The sequence below is a fragment of the Maylandia zebra genome, linkage group LG15 (assembly GCF_041146795.1).
Source record: "Maylandia zebra isolate NMK-2024a linkage group LG15, Mzebra_GT3a, whole genome shotgun sequence".
Taxonomy (NCBI): domain Eukaryota; kingdom Metazoa; phylum Chordata; class Actinopteri; order Cichliformes; family Cichlidae; genus Maylandia; species Maylandia zebra.
In genome coordinates this window covers 28,728,894-28,749,526 of record NC_135181.1, presented here as the reverse complement: position 1 = coordinate 28,749,526, position 20,633 = coordinate 28,728,894, and the positions used below count along the sequence as shown (strand labels likewise).

General features: G+C 43.6%; 1 protein-coding gene across 1 annotated transcript in view; it reads left to right on the top strand.

Annotated features, from left to right (window-relative positions):
* The window catches only part of tnfrsf21 (tumor necrosis factor receptor superfamily, member 21), a 194,306-nt gene that overhangs the window by 156,102 nt on the left and 17,571 nt on the right, over nucleotides 1–20,633 (top strand). The window contains exon 6 of the mRNA XM_024805712.2: nucleotides 13,911–14,163. Coding sequence (XP_024661480.1) covers nucleotides 13,911–14,163 — 253 coding nt within the window. The remainder of the gene's footprint in view (nucleotides 1–13,910; nucleotides 14,164–20,633) is intronic.

Sequence of the window (20,633 nt, the reverse complement as noted above, 5' to 3'; positions counted from 1 at the left end):
ATAAGCAGCGCCCGGCTGTCAGAAACGCTCTGTGCGGGTAGCAAAGTCGGCTCCAACGCACATTCAGGTGAAAAAATAAAAAGTTAAAATGATATACCTTGTGGCAGTTGTGAAGTGCTGAGGAAAATACTGTGTGTCTGATGGGGTGTTTTTATATAGGTGGGGCTACTTTCAGTTGACCTCTGCGATGTAGAGATAAAAGAGTACGTTGTAAGGAAGAAAGGTGGAAAGCCTTTGGAGACTCTGTTGGACAAGGTTTCTGTTGGCCTCTGACATGATAAGATAAGATAATGGAATTAACCGTTTGTTTGTAATTAAAAAATGTGGAATGTATGGAACTACAGTTGAGATGGGTGCTGGGATACTCTTGATAAGGGAGCCTCTTTTGTTTGCTTCATGACTTCTTTTGCAGACTGTTGGGAGCCTAACTGCAACCCCCTCTGTCTAACTGTTACAGAGTGTGGGAATTAACTGTTTGTGAAGAAACACCTTTGGGCTGGGGTGCTCTTGATAAGGGAGCCTCTTTTGTTGCTTCATACCTTTTTACAGACTGTTGGGAGCCTAACTGCACCCCCTCTGTCTAACTGTTACAGAGTGTGACTAGGTGTGAATATGTGTTTTTTAGAAGTATCACAGTTTATTTCTAAAAGAATACATGTTGTTTGCGGTGCTCTATTTAAAACTATTGGCCTGTGAAACTTTTAGAAAAGTGAAATGCCCCTAAAGTAGTTAAATCATCTATGTGTAATCTAACTGTTGCAGACTAGTAGATAACTATAAGACTAGTTGCATTAAAGCCACATTGGGGTTGATATACAGCGCTAGTGTGAATATGTACTTTTAGAAGTATCACACTTTATTTCTAAAGGGATACATGTTGTTTGTGGTGGTCTATTTAAAAAATATTAGCCTGTGAAACTATTAGAAAAGTGAAATCTTCCTAAACTAGCTAAATTAAATGCTGTAAGCTATAGGTATATTACTACTGAGGGATGCGTTAACTATTTGGACCAGATCTTCCCTGATGGCTGGGAGGACCTTTTTAAGAAAACCTGTCGGTAATATATCCAAGCAGCAGGTGGCAGAGCTTAGATTCTCAATAATTTTATCGAGGCTTGATTGATTTATTGTTTGAAAGTGAGTCATTTTCTCTGCATAAGTGGTAATTGGGCTTAACGTCGGTATTGGGGTTGAAACTAATGTGTCAATCGATCTTCTGATTTTCAAGATCTTTTCAATAAAGAAGCTGGCAAATTCATTACAGGCCCTGGTGGAGCTTAATTCAGGGGCTATTTCCACTGGAGGAGTGGTTAATCTCTCGACTGTAGCAAATAATGTCCTAGCATTGTTGTTGTTTCTATGAATAATCTCAGAGAAAAATGACTCCCTTGCATCCTTCAGAGCTAGCTGATACTTATTCAGCCTCTCTTTATATATCTCGCAGTGAACCTGGAGTCGAGTTTTCTGCCATTTTCTCTCAGCATGCCAGCACTCTCTTTTTTCATTACATACCAGTGGATCACTTCTCCACAGAGACTTCTTTTTACTAGAGACAGTTTTAACCTTGAATGGTGCAATCTTATCCATCATGTCTAAGATTTTGGATAGAAAATCATCTGTCAGTTTGTTTACTGAATGTGTGTTGGTGGATGTTGGTGATTTAAACAAGGTGGAAGTGTACATCAGTTTAAAATATTCAGCTGAGTTTTCTCCAAAGAAGCGTTTTTAACAGTGATCTTACTCTGATTAGGTATATTGGCTAAGATGTTGCTATCAAATGAAATGCAGAAATGATCAGATAATGCAATATCAGTAACGGCAATGTTAGAGATATTTAGATCTTCGCTAATAAGTAGGTCCAGAGTGTGTCTTCGATTATGCGTTGGCTCACTAAAGTGCTGGATTAGATCAAAGTTATGGAGGACATAATTTAATGCTTTTGTTCCGCTATCTTGAAGCTTGTCAGTATGAATGTTAAAATCTCCCACAATTGCTATCTGGTCATAGTCTAGACATATTGCAGAGCAAAGGTCATTGAAATCATTAAAAAAGTTTGTATTAGATTTTGGTGGTCTATATATGTTTAAAAATAAAACTTTGTTTGGTTCATTTATTTCAGTAGCTAAATATTCAAAGGTGCTGAACTCACCTAGCGATACCTTTTTAAAGTTTAGTGATTGGTGAAAGATTACAGCAAGACCACCACCTCTTTTTTTTTTTTTTTCTGGTCTCACTAATGAAGTGATAATCAGTTGGGCAAGTCTCTATTAATACAGCTTGTTCTGAATTTCCATCTAACCAAGTTTCTGAAAGAAAGAGAACATGTATATCATGTGAAATGATGTAATCATTAATTAGGAGAGACTTCCCTGATAGAGATCTAATATTTAGTGCAGCTGCTTTAATATTTCTTTTAGTGATTGAGAGATTATTGTTGCACAGTATTATATTCAGATTCTGTACTGTTTGATTATAAGTACTTTTAATGTGTAAGGATCTGTTGCCTATAATAACTGGTATTTTGCTTTTAATATATGAATGAGAGTGACCGGACACATTTTGGTGGAAATGATGCAATCCGGTAACGGCATCCGGTCGGTATCAGATATCAGACTCAGTTAGGTGGAGTGGAGAGCCACATTGTTTATAATTAGTAGGTGGGTGTGGTCCCACTTTTGGTGTCAGATGAATCCCTCTGTTTATTTGGGTTTGAAGGGGTTCGGGAAACGACTTAAATGGTGATATGATCACTGATGAGGATGAGGATGATGAAGGTGTACAGGCATCAGCTGGTGAGTTTCTGCACGGAGTTGAAACTGCATATTTGGCTGGAGTTGCTGTAATCTCTGCTGGAAGTGAAGTTGTTGGGGGCTGGCATAGTAACTCAGCTGTTTGAGCTATGTCAACTGATGTGTTTCTGCACAGCGTTGCTGAAACTCTGTGTTTCTTTCGAGTCGTCAGGTGCCGTTGTTTTTGGGTTGGCTGATACGTCTCTGGCAGGCTTATCACTGAAAGGTGCAAGTACGTCATGGTCTCTGTGTGATACAGCTGGTTGGCGTCCACTGTGTGTCTCAGCTGATACTGACGTCTTTATCTCAATTTGAGAACAGGGCAATGAGTTCACGTGAGACAAGTTCAGAAGATAAAGCCTCTGACCTTTCTTATTAATGTTACGTTCATTTCTTGTAAACAGGTGCTTCCTTCCACAAAAAATCTTAAAATTATTTAGATATCGAATTGACCTTTCAGCACAGACAGTTTTAACAAACCTGCTGAACGATTTCATCTTGCTATATTCTTCACCGTAGGGCGTTGCTGGAATCGGTCCAGATACGTGGAGTTGCACCTTGTGGTTGTCAAAGTTCTGAAGTAAATCCAAAAAGTCTTTCTTTAAAATTTCGGATTTTTTCAAAAGGATGTCAGCAGCTCCAGCATGAACAACAACTTTTTCTAGCTCTGGGTTATTCTCAATAATTGATGGAATCCTCTCAGAAATTTCTTTTACTGTCATTTGTGGACAATTAAAGACACTAGTATTGATGCATAGCTGTTCAATTCCTTTGATTGATCCGTCATGAATAATAGCAAGTGCTCTCCCTCGCTTGCTGTTCTCTGTTCTCTTTGCCCATTTCGTGCGGGTTGTTTTATCTTTATTTACATTCCGGTGACCTCGCTCTGCAGCTGACAGTCTTTGCGGGCTGGACGGTAATGAGCTGAGAGGCGCAAATCTATTTTTTAGAGGAATAATCGAAGTTGTTTCTTGTTGGAGTGTCTTTCGATGTTCCTTTATCTTCTTCCTGGGAGTCTCCCGTCTAAGAAGGTCTGATGAATGGGGAGTCCCTCCCGACAAACGTCCTCCACTCGGAGGGGTCCCACTCTGTGTTGATGGTATTGGTCCGCCCGGTTGTTGCTTGCCGTAAGCCACAGGCAGAGTTTTATTGCTTTCGCTTTTGGCGTTCTCCTCAAGGCGTCTGATTTTCATTTCCATGTCGTGGATTCTTTGTAATAGTTCCTGAAAAGTCTCGTCCGAGCAGAGGGCCATCCTCTGATCCTTGATTCCGTGCGCGGCCTCCTCGCTGTCTCCCACACGCACCCACGAACGCCACAGCTAATCGTCAGTAGCCCAGCAGCAGGGCCGGCCCCGCGGCCGAAAACCGCAGAAACAGCCTGATTTCTGTCTGTCAATGAGTAACGTGATTGTTGGTGTCTTCATCTGACTCGGCTGTCTTAGCTCGAGCTCGACCTGCTGAGTGTGACGGGCTCAACAGAGCGGTAAAAAGGCGAGCAAAGCACGTAGTGCGAGCATGTAGCATGAATGTAAAAAAAGTACCTGGTTTTGTGGTTGATAACACAGTGAAGCCATACAAAGGGGAGGAAGTTTACCAACATCAAACAGACCTTCACAAGGATGTTCCTGTGATAAAAAAACACTACCGCCCCCCTCCCAGAATCTTAAGAATCTGGGGAGGGAAGGACAGAAAGAATTCCTTAAAACAATGTACAAATGGTAAACATAAAAATGACAAACATTTAACAATTCACTCTAACATTCCCTCCTGTTATGTTATTTTTATGCTTCAAATTATTCCTATGTAGTATATTCTAAGCCATGCACCTCATGCTTGACATTTTCAGCGCTGGCGTCATTTATACACACGCTTCTGTCATGTCAGTAATTTCAGTCATGTCATGTTGTTATAAAAGTACATAATTAACAAATGTATTGGAATCATTTTAGTTAGCATTGATCTTATACACGGTAAAATGCATCCTATACATAAGCAAATCAATATCAACAGTCCAAAAACAGGAATTAATATTTTCAAAAGAAGATGCCACCAAGGACCAGACATTAACCAAGCTATCCAGCCTTGTGGTGCATCTACTCCTGTCGTGCGATTCATTATGTATTTCTGCAAGTAAACAACTGAATGTCAAAAGTCAAAGAAGAAGAATCATCATTCTCAAAAATCATATGTCACTACAATCCAACTGTATACAGACATAGGCATTCAAACGCATCAGTTGACTTTATTGTTTGTCCATGTGGCTCTCAGCTAACTTCAAAGCTGTAGCCTGGTCAACACCCTTCTTTATTGACTCCTATCACCCCCCCCCCCCCCCCCCCCCCCCCCCAAATCTTCTCACTGTAGGCATCCTGTGGGGGTTAGAGTCAACTGGTGAATTATCTGCATTTACAACTCTTCTCCTGTCCTGTTGTCACCACAGAAAACGATTTGTAAAGGAAATTGGATCAAGCTGTTTTGATCTTCTTGGCTCAAAACCTCAAGTGTTCATGATGTAAATGTAGACAAAAGGTTTCTCTGTTTACATCCTTCTTGCAGAAGACAAAAGAATAGGTGATGTTACCATGTTCCATGGTAAATCTCCAACTTGGACTAATCCATTGTCCTTCATACACATAGGCAATTGGCCTGTTTCCAGTTCGTTTAGCTGTTCAATGTCCTGCAGCAAGTCAGATACTTTGAGACAGACTAGCAGGTCTGTCTTACCACTCATCCCCCTCTGGGCCCACAGGCTCAAGAAGATGCACAGCACATTCCCAGCCATTCTGATGAGTACCTGTGGCTCAGTTGGTTTCATCACCAGATTGAGACGAAGGGCCGTGGAGGCTTTCCCCGCCCCTTTGTACCCGGTCTTCCTGCCACTTACTCCGAGCTGGCCTGGATGTGTGTCACCTTCTTGCAGTGTGCTTGATATATCCAAGTGTTTCTTCCAGCAATCTTCACTGCTGTAGTCGTCATCAGCAGCACCTAATAGGGACCTTTCCATCACAGACTGGATCAGCACTTCCTCTCCATGGCCTTATCAACATCCAATCTCCAGACTTCAGACTCTGCTCCTGCAGAGAAACAGAATCATCTGGCAGATCATTTGTTCTCATGACTTCTTTACTTTTAAACATTTCAAGCATCTAATCTGCTAATATGCTCTCTCTTCTGCTTTTCTATCATCACTACAGAAGACTAGAACTCTAAATGCTCTAACATATGTAATCTCAAAGAGTCAGACCGTTCTCTGTTGGAGTAATCCTCATGTACATCTTAACGAATTCTATACAGTCTAACCATGTCCTGCCCGTCTTCCTAAGTCTTAACTTTACTGTTCTATTAGTTCTCTCTACCTGCAATTTTTTTAAAAGTATTTAATAATCCTAGAGTGAGTATAAACTACTGCTCATCTCCCTCCTGTTGAGACATGGTATAGCCCATGGCTCAAAATAGCAGCAGTCTTATACAAATTCTAAGGCAGTATTGGTTTATCACACAGATAATAAACACCAACCTGCAAGCTCGCTCCTTCTGTAAATCACAACTGTTTTCCTGCTGTAGGTGAGTGGGCCTGCATGTCTGCCAATGTTGTACTGCTAAAATATTAACACCATGTTCTCCTAAAGCTGCAAAAACTTTCCCTAATGCAACTGGATCTTTCCCTCACATATGTGCTGCACATTTACAAACGGCAAGTCTACTGGACAATAACACTGCCTCCAGCAGATTTTGCAAGAGTTTGGCTTGGCTACAGGTTTCCCTGTAGAGGTTGTCACACCTCGTCTCACTCACTGCACTACAAAGAAATGTAATGTAGCAAATGCATACTGCCTATCAGTGTATATTGTCTCTCTGCAGCTTCACACGCTTCCGTTAAAGCTAGAATCTCTGCTGCTTAAGCAAATATGAAACATGTTAGTTGTCCTGCATAGATAACTCTCTCTCACTGTCTGCTACAGTAAAACCTGTTTTAGTCTGTCCCTCTGCTGTCGTAAAACTCAAATCATCAACAAACCAAACCTTTCTCTCAACGAGTGGCACATCTGTTAAGTCATCCCTCAGCTTACACTTCTTCCCCACGTGCTACTCGTGAGAAGTGCCCTCTTCTATTTTTGGCAAAAAGGGTTGACAAATTCAGAATTGTACACCACTTTATGGTTATGTATGGTTGTGAGAGTAATAGTAACATTAAAGGCAAGTGTCTTGTAGGTGACAGAAATGTAAGTTTAGTCTGCAGTAGTAAACATCTACCTCGTGTGGAACTAACAATGTCAAAAGGTGAAATAAACTATTTCCTGAAATATTGTACAGCTTAAGCTGCTGCACATACTGATCTCACGCATGGAGGTAAAGCACATGCGTGCCTGTGGTCCCTGGTGTGCCACACCAAGCTACCATAGTTGAGGAGGGCCACAAGAATGGTAAATGGCCTGTATTTATATAGCTCTTTACTAGTCCTTAAGGACCCCAAAGCGCTTTACATATCCAGTCATCCACCCATTCACACACACAAGAATGGTTCTTGTGGAGATGGCGAGGGGAATGAGCGGGGGAAAACGCCACGCACACTTCCTCGCTATGATCCACTCTCCTCTGGGAGTTCAGAAGGCAGAGAAGGAGCTTGGCTGAAAGTGCGGCTGGCACGTCTCCAATTGGAGGCTGAGGAGAAGGCCCAGAACAGGCAGGCTCAGCTAGAGCTTGAAATACGAAGGCTGGAGATAGAGGCAGACAAAGATTGAGCTGGAGTCTCAGCCACAAGCCTCGTCTACCTCTGCTGACAATTCCGGTTCCACCTCCTCGTCTGCTTCTGCTTTTGATATCAGTAAGTGCATTTCTTTAGTGCCCACTTTTAGAGAAACTGAGGTTGACACATTGCAGCATTTGAGCATATCGCTGGTGCATTGCAGTGGCCTAGTGATATTTGGCCTCTTTTGTTACAGTGCAAACTGTCTGGAAAAGCCCAAGAGGTGGTGGCTTCGCTTTCTTTAAAGGACAGTTTAGACTATGCGTGAGTTAAAACAGCTGTTTCGCAGGCATATGAGTTAGTCCCCGAAGCCAGAGGTTTCGCCAGCAGAAGAAATTGCTGACCCAAACTTATGTAGAGTTTGCTAGAGAAAAGGGTATTCTCTTTGATAAATGGTGCGTTGCTTCAAAAGTGAGTGACCATGATGCTCTGCGAGAGTTAGTTTTGTTAGAGGATTGTGTTTTACCTTTTTCTGCTGAAAGTGAATGTGGTTTTAATTCTGTTCTACTGGGGATAGAGATGGGTTACGCTCCCAAGACCAGTTCACAGAGTTTTTATAAAATCAAAACTTGTTACAGGATTTTTCCCTGTTGCTGTTTGCCCATCCTTGCCAATAGAGGGTGTGGCCATGTTGTTGGGCAATGATATTGCAGGAGGGTTAATGCTCCCTCGTCTTGAGGTTTTAGACAACCCCCTAAATCAGAAAACCTCTGATGTTTCCATGCACCCTGGGCTGTATCCAGCCTGTGCAATTACTCGAGCACAAGCTCGTAAAGATACTGATGTTGCTCTCTCTGATTCGGTGTTGATGTCCTCATTTTCCGAGGAGAATGATGTACAAACTAAAAGAAACAATCTTCTGTCACCGCCAGACTCAGTGAAACCTGAGGAGCCCGATCCATTTCCAAAGATCTCTTCGCTGCCCTTGACCAAAGACCAGCTGTCAGCAGCTCAATTAGCTGATAAAACGCTGCAGAGCTGTTTCAAACATACGGTAAGTGCTGAGCAAGTCAATAAAGAGCAACAAGCCTATTTTGTAGAACATGATGTTCTAATGCGTCAGTGGTCTCCACCAGGTGCAGAAGGTGCAGAATGGAGTAATGTTAAGCAGGTTGTCGTGCCCGCTGTGTACCGGCAGAAAATCCAGGCTCTTGCCCATGAATGCCAGTGGTCAGGACACTTGGGCATCACAAAAACATACCAGCTACTATTAAAGCATTTCTTTTGGCCTGGTATGAAGCGTGATGTTTCTAAATTTTGCCGCAGTTGTCATATGTGTCAGATTGCATGTAAACCTAATCAAGTAATACCCCCAGCTCCGTTGTGTCCCATTCCTGTAGTGGATCAGCCATTTGACCATGTCATAGTCGATTGTGTGGGTCCACTACCTAGAACAAAATCAGGAAAGCAATACCTTCTCACGATCATGTGTGTAGCTACCTGTTTCCCAGAGGCTGTCCCGTTACATAAGGTTACAGCGAAATCAGTTGTTAAGGCGTTGACAACATTCTTTTCAGTGTTTGGCCTGCCAAAGGTCATACAGACTGACCAGGGCTCAAACTTTCAATCTAAGTTATTCAAACAAGTGGCTAGCACTCTAGGTGTCAAACATGTTGTGTCCTCTGCTTATCATCCTGAATCGCAAGGTGCATTAGAGCGGTGGCATCAGACCTTAAAGGCGATGCTGCGCAAATACTGCTTACGGTCTGAAAAGAGCTGAGATGAGGGAGTTCCATTTGTGTTATTTGCTGCCCGTGACGCTATTTAGGAGTCACTTGGTTTTAGTCCTTCTGAGCTGGTATTTGGCCATAGGCCACGCGGATCCCTCAAAGCTCTGAAAGAGTTATTTTTGAGCCCACACAGGGTTTCCAAGGTAAATGTAAGGAGGTATGTAAAACACTTCCGTGAGCGTTTGAACCAAGCCAATGCTCTGGCTAAACAGCACCTTGCTGTTTCACAGGGGAAAATGAAACGCCATTACGATAAGGCTTCTGTTAAAAGAACCTTTCAGGTGGGTGACCAGGTTCTTGTGCTGTTGCCTGTTCTGGGCTCAGCCTTGTCTGCTAGGTATAGCAGCCCCTTTGAAGTCTGTGAAAAGAGAGGGGAGACTGATTATGTAATTTGCACTCCCGACCACAGGTGCAAAACACGCGTCTGCCACATAAGCATGTTGAAATTATACCATCCTCGATCGACACCAGGGCCGGCTATCGCCTGTGCTTGTTGTAGCCTCAAACCACCTAGAGGAAGGAGGGGTGGACGAGGTTGATGGTTTAAAACGAAGTTATCCCACCTGTTCTAGACCCCGTCTGTCTAACTCAGAAATGCTGAAAGCATTACCGAGCTTGCTCGAACATCTGTCTTCTGAGCAGCAAGATGACATAACTGTCTTGATTAGTGAATACACCTGTTTATTGTGTAGTGTGCCAACTCACACTACAGTGCTAGAGCATGATATCGATGTCCAGGGAGCTAAACCTATTAAGCAGCATCCTTGTCGAGCCAGCCCCCATAAGCTCATGAAACAGGACGCTGACTATCTGCTGCAACATGGCTTAGCGAAGCCATGTTGCAGTCAAAGCCCCTGGAGCTCACCTTGTATAGTGGAGTCTAAGCCAGATGGCTCGCCCCATTTCATTACAGACTTATGGAAGGTGAATTCTGTGACTGACTCACATCCTCTCCAAAGAATTGAGGATTGTGTGGACAGTATTGTGACTGCTCAGTATGGCACTAAATTAGATCTTCTTAAAGGTTACTGGCAGGTCCCTTTAACTGAGCATGCCTCTAACATCTCTGCCTTTGTAACACCTGATGATTTTCTACAGTACCTATGTACCTACAGTGGGGCAAAAAAGTATTTAGTCAGCCACCGATTGTGCAAGTTCCCCCACTTAAAATGATGACAGAGGTCAGTAATTTGCACCAGAGGTACACTTCAACTGTGAGAGACAGAATGTGGAAAAAAAAAATCCATGAATCCACATGGTAGGATTTGTAAAGAATTTATTCGTAAATTAGGGTGGAAAATAAGTATTTGGTCACCTCAAACAAGGAAAATCTCTGGCTCTCACAGACCTCTAACATCTTCTGTAAGAAGCTTTTCTGTCCCCCACTCGTTACCTGTATGAATGGCACCTGTTTGAACTCATCATCTGTATAAAAGACACCTGTCCACAGCCTCAAACAGTCAGACTCCAAACTCCGCCATGGCCAAGACCAAAGAGCTTTCGAAGGACACCAGGAAAAGTATTGTAGACCTGCACCAGACTGGGAAGAGTGAATCTACAATAGGCAAGCAGCTTGGTGTGAAAAAAATCAACTGTGGGAGCAATCATCAGAAAATGGAAGACATACAAGACCACTGATAATCTCCCTCGATCTGGGGCTCCACGCAAGATCTCATCCCGTGGGGTCAAAATGATCATGAGAACGGTGAGCAAAGATCCCAGAACCACACGGGGGGACCTGGTGAATGACCTGCAGAGAGCTGGGACCAAAGTAACAAAGGTCACCATCAGTAACATACTACAACGGCAGGGAATCAAATCCCGCAGTGCCAGACGTGTTCCGCTGCTGAAGCCAGTGCATGTCCAGGCCCGTCTGAAGTTTGCCAGAGAGCACATGGATGATACAGCAGAGGATTGGGAGAATGTCATGTGGTCAGATGAAACCAAAGTAGAACTTTTTGGTATAAACTCAACTCGTGGTGTTTGGAGGAAGAAGAATACTTCTTGCATCCCAAGAACACCATACCTACTGTGAAGCATGGGGGTGGAAACATCATGCTATGGGGCTGTTTTTCTGCCAAGGGGACAGGACGACTGATCCGTGTTAAGGACAGAATGAATGGGGCCATGTATTGTGAGATTTTGAGCCAAAACCTCCTTCCATCAGTGAGAACTTTGAAGATGAAACCAGGCTGGGTCTTCCAACATGACAATGATCCAAAACACACCACCCGGGCAACAAAGGAGTGGCTCCGTAAGAAGCATTTGAAAGTCCTGGAGTGGCCTAGCCAGTCTCCAGACCTCAACCCCATAGAAAATCTGTGGCGGGAGTTGAAAGTCCGTGTTGCTCGGCGACAGCCCCAAAACATCACTGCTCTCGAGAAGATCTGCATGGAGGAATGGGCCAAAATACCAGCTACTGTGTGTGCAAACCTGGTAAAGACCTATAGTAAACGTTTGACCTCTGTTATTGCCAACAAAGGTTATGTTACAAAGTATTGAGTTGTATTTTTGTTATTGACCAAATACTTATTTTCCACCCTGATTTACGAATAAATTCTTTACAAATCCTACCATGTGGATTCATGGATTTTTTTTTTTTTTCACATTCTGTCTCTCACAGTTGAAGTGTACCTCTGGTGCAAATTACTGACCTCTGTCATCATTTTAGGTGAGGGAATTTGCACAATCGGTGGCTGACTAAATACTTTTTTGCCCCACTGTATGTACCTATGGCATTCGGCATGTGTAACGCTCCTGCCACCTTCCAGAGGCTGGTAAATAAAGTCCTCCGTGGCCTGTCCAACTGCAGTGCCTACCTAGATGATCTAGTAATTTATACTGAAACATGGAAAGATCATTTGGAAACTCTACGCCAGGTATTTCACCATTTGGCTCAAGCTACTCTAACTCTCAACTTAGCTAAGTGTGAGTTTACCAAAGCTACAGTGACGTACTTGGGCAGGGAGGTGGGACGTGGACAGGTCCGGCCCATTGATGCAAAAGTGGGGCGATCGTGGCTCAAGAGTTGGGAGGTCGGCTTGTTATCGGAAGGTTGCCGGTTCGAGCCCCGGCTTGGACAGTCTCGGTCGTTGTGTCCTTGGGCAAGACACTTCACCCATTGCCTACTGGTGGTGGTCAGAGGGCCCGGTGGCGCCAGTGTCCGGCAGCCTCGCCTCTGTCAGTGCGCCCCAGGGTGGCTGTGGCTACAATGTAGCTTGCCATCACCAGTGTGTGAATGTGTGTGTGAATGGGTGGATGACTGAATATGTAAAGCGCTTTGGGGTCCTTAGGGACTAGTAAAGCGCTATATAAATACAGGCCATTTACCATTTACCAGGCCATTTACCAAAAGTGGCAGTGATTAAAGAGTTCCCCACACCTAGCACCAGCCGTGAGTTGTGTAGGTTTCTAGGGATGGTGGGCTACTACAGAAACTTTTGTAAAAATTTCTCCTCTGTAGTCAAGCCACTGACTGACCTACTCAGTCTAAAGGTTCAGTTTCTATGGTCAAGTGAGTGTCAAGATGCTTTTGAAAGTGCAAAAGCCCTCCTCTGCCACACTCCTGTGTGAGCTGCACCTGATTTGACGCGACCATTCAAACTTCAGGTTGATGCCAGTGCTGTCGGGGCTGGGGCAGTGCTGTTGCAAGAAGACTTGCAGGGTTTGGACCACTCCGTTTGTTACTTTTCCCGCAAGTTTAATAAAAATCAGTTAAACTACTCCACCATTGAAAAGGAGACCCTGACTTTGTTGTTGGCTCTTCAGCACTTTCACGTATACCTGGGGTCTAGCATGTTACCTCTTGTTATGCACACTGACCACAACCCACTTGTGTCCTTTGCTCGCATGTTTAATCATAAACAGCGCCTTATGCGCTGGGCTCTGTTGCTGCAGGAATACAACTTAAGTATTCACCACAAAAAGGGGTCTGAAAATGTTTTGGCTGATGGTCTGTTTTGGTTGTAAACATGTTTTGTGGTGTTTGTTCTTTGTTTTTGTTACAGTTCCTAATATCTGCTTTTGCCCAACATAGTTGGTAATTTAAGGGGAGGGATGTTACGGCCCCCGGCCTCATGTGGCCCTGCCTTCCTCTGTCGAAATCAAAGCGTTCCAGGACTCACGGGTGATTGGCTGGCCAGGGACCTATGCAGTTGTGTTTTAATTTTTCAGAAAATTTAGTGAGAAACTTCAGGCCAGTATATATTCCTTTTACCTTGATGCTTCATTTGTTTCGTTAACATCATGTGTCATGGGGGGGGAGAGAGAGAGAGAGAGCTCACTAGTATTACCCAAATGTTCAGATCTTGTTAATGGGAGTCAGTCGTAGCCAGGAACTTTTTGGTGTTATCACATTGCATCTTACCGTGAGTTTCTCCGGCAAGTGCATTCAAAGTTTCTTTGTAAAAGCCTGCATGTCAAACTTAACATCTACTTTACATAAATATAATATGTCTCTGCACTTTCAGCGATTCAACTAAAGGTCATTATCTTCTGGACCTTTGTGCCATATATCATCAATCATATTGTCATTAAGAGCCATTTCCACCAATCTCCTAAAATGTTTTTTTCCTCTTGTCAATTCCCCTTCTCATCATCTTCCTCTTCTTTTCCTCACTTTCCACTCCTCCTTCATATTTGCAGTTTGACATCAACCAGCTGATGACCTCAGGGAATGTAAGCAATAGACACAGTCCAATCCAGAAGCCCACAGAGTCTCCTATTAGCATTGCCAGCAACAGTAGCATGGGCCGGGTCAGTGGCATGGGTTTGGAGCAGTCACCAGTGGACCGCACCAAAGGCTTCTTCCCTGATGAATCGGAGCCCCTGCTTCGCTGCGACTCTACCTCCAGCAAAGACTCCGCCCTGAGTAGGAATGGCTCCTTTATTACCAAAGGTGAGACATGACCACAAACAGATCTATTCCAATTAAGTCCCAAGGATGGTTCAATTCATTTGGTGCTTTTGCGGTTCTTGGTGGTCTAGGAACGCCTTTGCAGTTCCCAGATTCCCTTGGTTAGTGGCACTTCTCGGTGCATTTGCTGGTGCATCCTCCAGAAGTATCCACTTGCACCTCATATTCAACTAAACTAGAAGGACAGATGGTCCCACATGACCTGCCGGCGCTTTGTAATGTGACAGTGTGTAATCACAAAAAGGAAAACCACCCACAGACCACAACAGTCTCACCAAAACAAATCTCGGGTTGTATTTTGCCTACTGAACCTGTCTGCTGTCATCTTGCATGGTCAAAAACTTCACTTGATCAGTTCAGCTTCGACCCCTCCATCAGTGAACAAGCAGATCCTCACTGAAAAAATGTAGTTTTGCCAATAAGTATCAAATTTTTGTCTAGTATGCCTTCCATCCGATTTGAGCTGATATGGGATCCCAGAATGGAATTATGAGGTTTTATGAGAAATCTGATTGTGGGCAGAACTTGCTGGGATCGGCAAAAATGGGCAAACCATCACACTTCTAGAATCTATACCATTTGTAGACACCACGAGCTATCAGGGCCCGAGCACTGAGAGTGCGAAGGCCCTATTGTATCTGCTCCGTTTCTTATTAGGGCCCGAGCACTGAGAGTGCGAAGGCCCTATTGTAATTGCTCTGTTTATTAGGGCCCGAGCACTGACAGTGCGAAGGCCCTATTGTAATTGCTCTGTTTATTAGGGCCCGAGCACTGAGAGTGCGAAGGCCCTATTGTATCTGCTCCGTTTCTTATTATTATTAGGGCCCGAGCACTGACAGTGCGAAGGCCCTATTGTAATTGCTCTGTTTATTATTATTAGGGCCCGAGCACTGACAGTACGAAGGCCCTATTGTAATTGCTCTGTTTATTATTATTATTATTATTAGGGCCCGAGCACTGAGAGTGCGAAGGCCCTATTGTATCTGCTCCGTTTCTTATTATTATTATTATTCAGGCGAAACAAGGGCCTTTTTGAGGGCCTAAACATGCTCAAAAACTCATGAAATTTTGCACACATGCCAGGTCTGGTGAAAAATTTTGTATTTTAATGGTTTTACATATGAGCACTGGGAAATGGCTCTAGAGCGCCACCTATGCCTTGTTAAATGCAGCCCTACGACCACATCGTTTGAGCTACATGTATGAAATTTGGCACACATATGTATCATGCCAAGACGAACAAAAAAGTCTGTGGGCCCATTGACGCAAACCCAACAGGAAGTCCGCCATTTGGAAGAGAAGGTGACATTTTGGCTCTAATTTTGCCATTTCCATGCCTCGAACTTTTGCGAACTCCTCCTTGGGGTTTGATTTCATAACCTTCATATTTGGTCAGTGTCAACTACACCCTTGTGCCATGTTAAATTGCGGAGCTTTTGAGTTTTCACAATACTATGAGGCCGTGGCGCCATGGCGAATTTCGATGACTCGCCATGAAAATCTTATTGCCTCTCATTTTGTCATACATTTTCTGACCTTGACCAAAGTGAACACATATGATAAGGCTCCACCCCTGAACATATTTCAACTGCCATATTTGACACCAGGTACAGCGCCACCTAGTGGGAACAGGAAATGTCATGTTTTACACTTTGGGGTACAGTATTGTGATGGGTGACATCTGCAGCCTCAAATTTCTCCAGGAAAGCCTTAAGGAGTTGGTCTTGGGTTACAGTGAAAACTGTGACTTTTCACGAAAGGGTGTGACCCCAGCAGCATGGCGAACTTTGATGTCACGCCATGAAGAAACAAATTAGTATAACTCAATGAAATCCAGTCTGATCAGTACCAGACTTTACAGGCATGATGTCAGACCCGCCCTGAACAGATTGATGTGCCCATTGTCGGAAATACGGACAGCGCCACCTAGTGGCAACAGGAAATGTCATGGCTTTAATTTTGTTGTACTGATTTTCACAGGTTCATCGTGGCCACCTCAAAAGCGGTGAATATCAACATCAGTCCCTCGTGATGCTTCAGTGCAAAAATTGTGACTTTAAACTGAACGGCGCACCCTGGTGGTAACGCGGTTCACCATGAAAGATGAAGTGGCTTTTGAGGGGCTTGGAAAGTTTATAGAGGCTTGAAATTTGGCACACACCTCCAAATGGATGAACGCTTTGTTGGCATGTGATCATTTTCATTGAATAGCGCGAAATGGCTCCACAGCGCCCCCTACAATATTTCAAAACATCAGCCCCTGCTCTGTGTTTCATCTATGAGTCTGACACTTGGTAAGCTTGTGTAAGATATCAAGATGTACAAAAAAGTCTCTTGGAGCAATATCCCAAATCCAACAGGAAGTCAGCCATTTTAAAATTAATGTGTAATTTTGATGACATTTTCCCCCCTTTTCAGGCCTCATACTTTGACGAACTCCTCCAAGGGATTTCATCATATTGAAGCATTCTTCAGTGTGTAGAATCTAAAGACCTTTGTGATGTTAAATTGCGAAGCTTTTTCCGTTCAGGGAAACGGGGTGGTCATGGCGGCACGTAGAGTTTCAATCACTCGCAAAAAGCAGTAATCTGCTGTCACTAAAAAACACAACGTCCAATCTCTCCCAAAGGTCGCAGGTGTGATGAGACTCGAGCTTGGAAATGTTTGTTATGCTATTTGTCAATAATAGTTAGAGCGCCACCTAGTGGCATGACTATAATCCTGGTTGAATAAGATGAAATGTTAGCTGGTGATTAAAAGCATGAAATCCATCAATGTGACATCACATCGGACGTGCCGGTTTGAGGTGTTGGCAGTGGCTCGACGTGCCGGGGGTGCGAGGGCCCTCATAACGCTGCTTGCAGCTTTAATTATTATTATTATTCAGGCGAAACAAGGGCCTTTTTGAGGGCCTAAACATGCTCAAAAACTCATGAAATTTTGCACACATGCCAGGTCTGGTGAAAAATTTTGTATTTTAATGGTTTTACATATGAGCACTGGGAAATGGCTCTAGAGCGCCACCTATGCCTTGTTAAATGCAGCCCTACGACCACATCGTTTGAGCTACATGTATGAAATTTGGCACACATATGTATCATGCCAAGACGAACAAAAAAGTCTGTGGGCCCATTGACGCAAACCCAACAGGAAGTCCGCCATTTGGAAGAGAAGGTGACATTTTGGCTCTAATTTTGCCATTTCCATGCCTCGAACTTTTGCGAACTCCTCCTTGGGGTTTGATTTCATAACCTTCATATTTGGTCAGTGTCAACTACACCCTTGTGCCATGTTAAATTGCGGAGCTTTTGAGTTTTCACAATACTATGAGGCCGTGGCGCCATGGCGAATTTCGATGACTCGCCATGAAAATCTTATTGCCTCTCATTTTGTCATACATTTTCTGACCTTGACCAAAGTGAACACATATGATAAGGCTCCACCCCTGAACATATTTCAACTGCCATATTTGACACCAGGTACAGCGCCACCTAGTGGGAACAGGAAATGTCATGTTTTACACTTTGGGGTACAGTATAGTGATGGGTGACATCTGCAGCCTCAAATTTCTCCAGGAAAGCCTTAAGGAGTTGGTCTTGGGTTACAGTGAAAACTGTGACTTTTCACGAAAGGGTGTGACCCCAGCAGCATGGCGAACTTTGATGTCACGCCATGAAGAAACAAATTAGTATAACTCAATGAAATCCAGTCTGATCAGTACCAGACTTTACAGGCATGATGTCAGACCCGCCCTGAACAGATTGATGTGCCCATTGTCGGAAATACGGACAGCGCCACCTAGTGGCAACAGGAAATGTCATGGCTTTAATTTTGTTGTACTGATTTTCACAGGTTCATCGTGGCCACCTCAAAAGCGGTGAATATCAACATCAGTCCCTCGTGATGCTTCAGTGCAAAAATTGTGACTTTAAACTGAACGGCGCACCCTGGTGGTAACGCGGTTCACCATGAAAGATGAAGTGGCTTTTGAGGGGCTTGGAAAGTTTATAGAGGCTTGAAATTTGGCACACACCTCCAAATGGATGAACGCTTTGTTGGCATGTGATCATTTTCATTGAATAGCGCGAAATGGCTCCACAGCGCCCCCTACAATATTTCAAAACATCAGCCCCTGCTCTGTGTTTCATCTATGAGTCTGACACTTGGTAAGCTTGTGTAAGATATCAAGATGTACAAAAAAGTCTCTTGGAGCAATATCCCAAATCCAACAGGAAGTCAGCCATTTTAAAATTAATGTGTAATTTTGATGACATTTTCCCCCCTTTTCAGGCCTCATACTTTGACGAACTCCTCCAAGGGATTTCATCATATTGAAGCATTCTTCAGTGTGTAGAATCTAAAGACCTTTGTGATGTTAAATTGCGAAGCTTTTTCCGTTCAGGGAAACGGGGTGGTCATGGCGGCACGTAGAGTTTCAATCACTCGCAAAAAGCAGTAATCTGCTGTCACTAAAAAACACAATGTCCAATCTCTCCCAAAGGTCGCAGGCGTGATGAGACTCGAGCTTGGAAATGTTTGTTATGCTATTTGTCAATAATAGTTAGAGCGCCACCTAGTGGCATGACTATAATCCTGGTTGAATAAGATGAAATGTTAGCTGGTGATTAAAAGCATGAAATCCATCAATGTGACATCACATCGGACGTGCCGGTTTGAGGTGTTGGCAGTGGCTCGACGTGCCGGGGGTGCGAGGGCCCTCATAACGCTGCTTGCAGCTTTAATTAGGGCCCGAGCACTGACAGTGCGAAGGCCCTATTGTAATTGCTCTGTTTATTATTATTATTATTATTATTAGGGCCCGAGCACTGACAGTGCGAAGGCCCTATTGTAATTGCTCTGTTTATTATTATTATTATTATTATTATTATTATTATTATTATTATTATTTCGGCAAATGAATCGGCCTTTTGAGGACCTAAACATACTCGAAAACTCATGAAATTTTGCACACGCGTCAGGTCTGGTGAAAATTTACGTATTTTAATGTTCTCAGACATGGCCAGGGAAAATTAGCTCAGTAGCGCCACCTAGAAAAATGAAAAACGCGAGCCCCCGGTATGGGTATCACCTACATGTTTGAAAGTCGGTACACCTATATAACGTTCAGAGTCGAACAAAAAAGTCTATTATGGCAATGTCCTAAACCCAACAGGAAGTCCGCCATTTTGGATTGAATGTGACATTTTGGCTCTGATTTTACCGTTTCCATGCCTCGAACTTTAACGAACTCCTCCTTGGGGTTTGATTTCATAACCTTCATATTTGGTCAGTGCCAACTACACCCTTATGCCATGTTAAATTGCGGAGCTTTTGAGTTTTCACAATACTATGAGGCCGTGGCGCCACGGCGAATTTCGATGACTCGCCATGAAAATCTTATTGCCTCTCATTCTGTCATAGACTTTCTGACCTTGACCAAAGTGAACACATATGATAAGGCTCCACCCCTGAACATATTACAACTGCCATATTTTACATCAGGGACAGCGCCACCTAGTGGGAACAGGAAATGTCATGTTTTACACTTTGGGGTACAGTATTGTGATGGGTGACATCTGCAGCCTCAAATTTCTCCAGGAAAGCCTTAAGGAGTTGGTCTTGGGTTACAGTGAAAACTGTGACTTTTCGCAAAAGGGTGTGACCCCAGCGGCATGGCGAACTTTGATGTCACGCCATGAAGAAACAAATTAGTATAACTCAATGAAATCCAGTCTGATCAGTACCAGACTTTACAGGCATGATGTCAGACGCGCCCTGAACAGATTGATGTGCCCATTGTCAGAAATACGGACAGCGCCACCTAGTGGCAACAGGAAATGTCATGGCTTTAATTTTGTTGTACTGATTTTCACAGGTTCATCTTGGCCACCTCAAAAGCGGTGAATATCACCATCAGTCCCTCGTGATGCTTCAGTGCCAAAATTGTGACTTTAAACTGAACGGCGCACCCTGGTGGCAACGCGGTCCACCATGAAAGATGAAGTGGCTTTTGAGGGGCTTGGAAAGTTTATAGAGGCTTTAAATTTAGCACACACCTCCAAATAGATCAAGGCTTTGTTGTCATGTGACCATTTTCCTTGAATAGCGCAAAATGGCTCCACGGCGCCCCCTACAATATTCCAAAATATCAGCCCCTGCTCTGTGTTTTATCTATGAGTCTGAAACTTGGTAAGCTTATAGGAGATATCAAGATCTACAAAAAAGTCTCTTGGAGCAATATCCCAAATCCAACAGGAAGTCAGTCATTTTAAAATTAATGTGTAATTTTGGCGACATTTTCTCCTCTTTTCAGGCCTCATACTTTCACGAACTCCTCCAAGGGATTTCATCAGATTGAACTATTCTTCAGTGTGTCGAATCCAAAGACCTTTGTGTTGTTAAATTGCGAAGCTTTTTACGTCCAGGGAAACGGGGTGGTTATGGCGGCACGT